Source organism: Gastrolobium bilobum, unplaced genomic scaffold, assembly GCF_033153095.1.
Source record: "Gastrolobium bilobum isolate Gb01-03AN ecotype WA unplaced genomic scaffold, APGP_CSIRO_Gbil_v1 utg3122, whole genome shotgun sequence".
NCBI lineage: Eukaryota > Viridiplantae > Streptophyta > Magnoliopsida > Fabales > Fabaceae > Gastrolobium > Gastrolobium bilobum.
In genome coordinates this window covers 242,721-249,910 of record NW_026897077.1, presented here as the reverse complement: position 1 = coordinate 249,910, position 7,190 = coordinate 242,721, and the positions used below count along the sequence as shown (strand labels likewise).

The 7,190-nt window shown below is 38.0% G+C and overlaps 1 protein-coding gene across 1 annotated transcript; it reads right to left on the bottom strand.

The window, feature by feature from the left end:
• Positions 1-4,870: 4,870 nt before the first annotated feature.
• LOC133303897 (U-box domain-containing protein 27-like) lies at positions 4,871-6,109 on the bottom strand. Its single transcript, XM_061503868.1, has one exon. It carries the CDS (start codon positions 6,107-6,109, stop codon positions 4,871-4,873), a length of 1,239 nt encoding a protein of 412 aa, XP_061359852.1.
• Between the last annotated feature and the right edge of the window lie 1,081 nt (positions 6,110-7,190).

Below are 7,190 nucleotides of genomic sequence, written 5' to 3'. Positions count from 1 at the left end.
TAAATCCAATTACAAAGTCATTTCAGTTGTTCACACCCACATATTTTCCGGAACCTCGCTATTATTCTGTCCTTAAGGGGGCGTTTGGTTGAAGATTTTTGAGGAGAATGATAGGGAAATGTGAAGTGGGGAAATACAATGGCCATGTTTGGTTGAGAGAGTTTCATCATTTAGCCACCTAAATCCGTTAGCTATGAAACCAGTTTATGTATGTATCTGAAGGCAGATAGCCGGCGAGAAATTCCCTTGGCTGAGGAGGTATTTGTGGTTATCTATGTATGTGGTTTAGTGGTGTTATTGGCAATAGACGAGCGTACCCCTTGTTTAAGCGCGCGAATGGAAATGGCCGTACCAATTTGCTGACTACATCTGTTCCCTTGTCACTTTCCAAATACCGCACAGACGGAGACGGAAACATGCAAGCGAAATGGAGAAGCAAAATAGTCTTCACCATCTTCCTTTATGTGGTCTGATTCCTTTCTCCAACCATCAGTGAGCAGGAAGGTTAGTTCGCGGGAGGTAAGTTCGGAGGAAAAAAAAAATTTGTGTCTGTGGTTTTCGGTATTTTCCACACAAATGGCAGTGTTGTTCCCTTCATCCATGGTGTTACATTTTAATTTGAAGCCTTGCATGTAGGTGAAAAAATTTCTCCGGTGTTGAACCTGAGATTTCTGTTTTGTATCTGAGCTACCTATTTTCAATCTTCTCCACAAAGAATTATGGCATCATCGAGGGACAAGGAACAAGCGCCGCCGCACCATCACCAACCTCTCTTGAGCAGCCTCGTCGTCCGCCCCTCCCACAGCGAGGGCGGCGGCGGCGAATCCGCCGGTGGTCGTTCCGGCGATTTCGAGCCCGGCGAAGTCCACCGAGATCCTCCTCCCCCTTATTCCCGCGCCGATCGATATTCCGATGACCCTGGTTTGTTCCATCTCTTATGTCCGTTATGCTTATGATTCGGGTGATTGGGTTAGATTTTTTAATTTTTCGTTCCTAAAATTTGAAGAAACTTGTTCTGTTTATCTGTATGTTGCAATTTAGTTGGTTTCTGACAAAATTGGTGTCTGTTTTTTTGTTATTATTGTTTTCGAATATTGGACTTTGAAGTTGTAGATTTAGTTTTCAGTTCTTGCTACCCGTAAAACTTGTTTCAGTTTTGGTTTAATAGGTATTGGGTTTTATTTAATTATCAATTCAACTACTGATAACAACACCAATAGTTGTTGGTTGGTAATAACGAAACGTGAGAACAATTGGTGCCCATGGTTGCCGTGAAAACTTGTCTATGATATAGTTTTTGAAGTCTGAATTGGTTAAAGCATGGTTTTCAAGTAGAATTAAATGGTTGAATTTGTAGCATTCGAATTAATTTTGGGGGTTGGGTGAGAAGAAAGCTGTCATTTCTTGTTTTCTTTTTCTTTTTTGTTTTTTGACTGATACTATCTATACATATGTGGGTTTTGTTAGACTTGCTGTCTATTCATTATGTGCATGCCACGCATATGATTTCCCATCGATTATGGAGTGTCAAGAGTGAATAAATTTTGCATTTGTGTGTTACAACTCTGATGTTGCCTGCAAGATCTTGGGCCTTGAGGAAGGCATGTTGCTGTGAACTCAGCTTTGGATCCTGATCTGGGATTTTTTTTTTTTTTTTTAATTTAAAAGGGTTAGTAAGTGTCTTGGAAATAGTCCATTCTACATGAACATGTGGGGGGTTTTGCAGCACTAAATCTGTTGCATGGGTTCTCATTTTGCAGAGTCATGGTCATATGTTTGGTTTGGGATATTTGTGAAGGTAAAGACATGTCAAGTTTAATGAAATCTTGGATACAATTTGAAGTATTTGTTATACATGGTACAGTGGGCAATGCTTAGAACATCAATGTGGTTGCAGGATTTGTAGAGGACAGAAATTGACCATTAAAAATTGTTTCTGGCGAATAACCTTAAGTTATAACCGAAGTTTGGCTGGTTTATCTAGGTTCTGCAGCAAGAAGTTCTTTGTGGGTGGATGAAATGCTAATTTGCTACCTTTGCGGAAGCTGACATGATTATTTGGGAAGATAATATTCACTGATGATAAACTTTGTAGTGTTATTGGTTTATATGGTTTTTTTTTTGTTGAACTCCTGGTTATTGATGATATATTTCTTTTATGCATTCTTTCTTTCACTCAATGATATATATTCTGTCAGCATGGTCTTCATTCTGTGCATTGTCTACTGCCATTTGTAGTTTTTTTTAACTTGCCTCAACTACTTGTTGCAACAGGGTCTTCAACTACTGATGGTTTGAAAAATTGCTGATCCATGTCATCCCACATAAATTCCAAAGGCCCTCAACCTAAACCATTCAACCGATTGTGTTTGATGTAGGGTGTCGGTTTTAACAATTATGCGTTTAAGTTGGATGTAAATCAGCTTGTATATGGACCTTTGATTAATGAAGGCTTTGTGGTTATGCTGTAAAACTTTTTTAGTCCTTTTCCTTTGTTGACTTGTAACTGTGTTATTTATTATAAATGTCAGATGTTTTTATCCTTTGTTGTTATTGGATTTGAGTGCATGGTTATCAACATAAACCAGTGTTAATATATTGTGCTTCGTTCCATTTAATTAAGCTGAGATTTTTAGTAACATAGATATCAGGATACACTGTTAAGACTTAAGTCAGTGTCTACTCTATGGAAACATTCAAAGTCTGAGAAACAGCCAAATCATTTTAGACAATTGACTTTTGTTTAGAAAATAAACAGGTCAATGACACCTTTACTAATCAATTTCAATTCAACTATTGTTTAGCCCCTGGCCATCATCTTTCATTAGCATCCAATATCTCAGGATTCTTTACAGGCCCCCAATTCCCTTTGGCAAAAAGTAGAGATTAAAATCTAATTTTCAATTCATCGAAGCTGTTCTAATTAATAACTTTGACAGTTTTCTCTATTTACCTCCAGATTCCAATTCACCATGCTATAGATGGATTTGAATTTATTTGGATTAATATGCAACAAGATAATTCTTAGAAAGATAAAAACCAACTTATATTTCACTAAAAAGATGTCTCGTATATGTAATACAGATTTCATGGTCTGCATGTACAAGCTTGAGCACATGTCAAAGAAGGGAAGATAGGAAGTGATCATCAAACATCACTGAGAATGACTAAACAGTACCCCACAGGATCTTGACAACTAAAAAATCCATCCATTCATGGTCGTTGGCAACAGTCAATTTTTTCAAAGGTGAACGGTTGGGTTTTGACAACCCTGTTTGTAGCCACCGAATTAAAATTTTAATATCAGGGCTATTTTCGTAAACAATACTTCTTTTCCCATCTATATTTTACCTTCAACCAAACAAGGATTTCATAAAAGTTACCTAATTTACCCAGTAAAGTTTTTTCTCACCAAACAACTTTTTTTTACATTTTCCTACCTATCTCACTTTCCAATCATTTTCCCATCAATTACATTTCCCTAGTATTCAAAAAATTTCTCCTTAACCAAACGCCCCGTAAAGATGCAAGTTCAATGTATTCACTTAAGCACGAAATAGAAATAGGTTTCATAATAGTTTTTTGGTCAAAAATGACAAACGACGCAATTCTCGACTAATTAGCCAACTGCCTTGAAGTTCTTAAAACTCAACCCAACGCATTCCCTGTGAAATTTAGATTTATTTCAAAAAAAAAAATGGTTTTCGAATTCTTCCTGATTTGGATGGAGATTGCAGCTACTGAATTATTATTTTTTATATTTATTAATTCATAGATTATCCGACTAATTTGGTTCGAAGTCTCTAATTAAGGAAACATCGTTATCACTTGAACTAATGAATATTGATATTAAAACATTTTTTCGTTTTAAAAGAACTCGTCCCACTCCGTTGGTTGCCATATAATGCTAATTTATTTAGGGTTTTATAAGAGTTATGTCGTAAGAAAAGTGATTGTCTAATGTTATAGGGATTCGTTTTGCGTGCCGTAATTTTTTTTTTTTTTTTTCCAAAAAGTGTAGATCCCACAAAATATTGTGTGTAGAGAAGTTTGTTGTGTCATATTAAATGACAATTGCAAATCTCATTTATGAAAAATATATGGTCAAAGTTGAATTACTTCGTGGCCAAATTGTTGCAATTTGCAAAGCTTCATGCATTGCACGAACAAAAATTCATCGAGTCGTATAGTGCTCACCAAAGGAATCATCGATCATGTTGAGATATATAGTTTCACATTGGTTATATGAGCAACTAATGTGGAGTTTATAAGGCTTGGGACTCCCACCTTTTGAGTTAGTTTTTGGGGTGATGTATCCCAAGGTTCTTCGAACAGTAGGTGGACCTGTGCATTGTCCACCATTCAAGCTCAATGGGCTCTCGTGTGAAGGAACTTGTTGAGATATATAGTCTCACATTGATTGTATGAGAGCAACTAATGTGGAGGTGAAGTTTATCAGACTTTGGACACTCTACCCTTTGAGCTAACTTTTGGGTTGATATATTACAAAATTCTTTACAGGTCCATACCCACAATTGACATAAAAAAGCATATATAGAATCACCCAAATGTGGTGCCATTTTTCTTTAATCAATTTAGCAACCTATCTGCTGGGGTGTTGCACAAAATTCTGGAATTCCTCATGGGGTTTAAGAAAAGAAATTCTTTTGTAATCAATTATTAGAAATTGCAACACACTTGAATTCACCGTGTAAGAGAAAATAAAAAGAAAATAAAAATCTAGTACTTACTCCAAATGAATTTCCACTTTTTTAGTTTTTGTTCTTTTTTTTTTTTCCCCCTCTCTGTCTATAGACTAACAAAATTTCGTTTGATTTACAAGCTTTTTAAATATGTGTCTCCGAGTGAATCAAAACGGCATGATATGTGTGGTTTTGGTGTCGTAGCAAGAAAGGCACGATTTAGAGTTAACCCGAAAAATCATGAGCAAATCGGTGCACATTTGGCGCACCTGAGGCGAACAATTGCTCTGCATCAACAACAGAATCTTGGTCAAGCCATTCGCATGCGTAACCGCTTCTTGTGCCTTGTGATCCCCAAACAGATAACAAACACTCCACAGCGTCGTCATCGCGTGCTCCGTCGCCACGCTCGACACCTTCAGAACCTTGTTCAGTATCGCCGCCAAGCAAGCCGCGTCCTCGCATATCTCCCTCCTCCCTTCCCTCGTCGACGACGTCGTTTCCATCAGCTTCAGCACCTTCTCCACCACCGCCACGTTCAAATTCGACTCCGATAGCAACTCCGATAGCGTCTTCACCGCTCCGAGGTTCACGAGTTTCAGCTTGTTCCGTTTCGGCGTTGAGATCGCCACCAAGCTCGCCAAGGCGATCTCGATTAGCGCCGGATCTTTCTCCGGCGTCACTAAATTCAGCAATTCGTTTACCAGGCCTTCCTTGTCGGCGATCAAGAGCTTCGAATCGGTGTCCAGAGCGATGAAATTCAAAACCCTAGCTGAGGCAATCTTTGAATCGGAGCTTCCTCGTTGCAGAACGAGAAGCAGAGAATCTAAGCAGCCACTTTTTCCCTTCAACATAGAGTCTTTCAATCCCTCGCAATCTTCGATTTTATCCATGACCAAACTCAACGCCTTCACAACTTGTTCGAGAAAATCAACGCTTCCTGTTACTCCGCCGTCGACATTGTCGAGGAAACCAACCAGCAGGGGCACTAAGCGGTTTATTTTCGCAAGGAAGACTCGGTTATCTTCACAATCTTCAGCGAACCGAACCAGTTTTACGAGCGAGCTGAACCGGTTTTCACTGCGAGTGTCCATGTCGATGATGGCTTGGAGGACCTGGTCACGTGAAAGGACCGATTTGGAATCGGGCGGGTCAACCCGGTGCGTAACGGATTCGGACCAGATCCGGATGAGGCTGTGCAAAGTGCGGTTAGGAACGAAATCCTTGGTTTGAAGAACCTGCATGGTTGCGGGGCAAGTGTTGTTACCGTTATCTAACCAGCGTTGGATGCTGGAACGGTCGTAGGTAACTCCGGTGCAGAGGCTCACAGGGGATTTCATGACATCGAGTGAGATAGGGCACTTGAAGAAGCTCGGAACCGTTATGCATAGATTGTCTCTCACCATTGTCACTTATCTCTATAAGGAAGTTCGAGTAAAAGAAAATCAACAGAGAAATGGGATATAGTGAGCACAAGAGAATGCGGTGTTTAAAGATGGGATGGGAATGAGATATTGAGATATAATTAAGAGAGTCAAAGGTAGGTGACGTGAGATGCTTGCTTTTTGTTTTCCATAAATATTTGGGTTTTTAAGATATTCTTTGCTCTTCGCTTTGGGTCTTTGGTCAATGAGGGAATTATGGAAATGGCATGGAAAGGAGGACCGTCGGATCCTGACAAGAACATGATCAACGGATGTAATGGTAATGGGTCACACGTGCAGTGAGAGGTTTTCTTTTGTTGGATGCGAAGGAAGTAAATGCGTATGATGAGAACTTGAGGAGGAGAGTTGAATAGAACGGGTGGCGGGGACCACAAAGCAGTGGAGCGTTTTTTTATGTATACTTTTCTCTTTGGTTTGTGGTTGGGACCCATAGAGTTCCGTTTATTCTGCCTAAATGCCTAATGCACTTTTACATAGTTAGTATTTGAGTTTCAAATTTTCTCATTCATTAGAGACATATTTTTTGCAGAGTTCATATTTATTATAAAAATAAAAGAAAATATTGTATAAAAAGTAATAGTTATTGGTAGGAGAAAATAACTTTATGAGAAAATAATTTTTCTTAATAATAGAAAATATTATTTCTTGTGTTACATGAAATAACTTATTTCGTGCAATATACAAAAGTGGATGAGATTTATTTATTTTTTTACTCTCTCTTTTCTGTAACGAATCTCACCCATTTTTTTGTCTGTTTCATGCAATATTTTGTTTGATGTAACATGAGAAATAATATCCCCAAATTATTAATAATACTTTGATAGTATGTAAAAAAAAAAATTGATATTACTGTAAAATTTTAAATATAGTCCATATTACGTACATGTATCCTGCATAGTCTGTGCGACTGTTTTTCTACTAAATTAAAGACGTGTATTTTTTAACGATAATTTACATTAAGGTTACACATTAATAAAATGTGAAAATGATGAAAATGTTTGTTCTTCAAATTTAATATTTAACTTTCATTTGCATTCTCTCA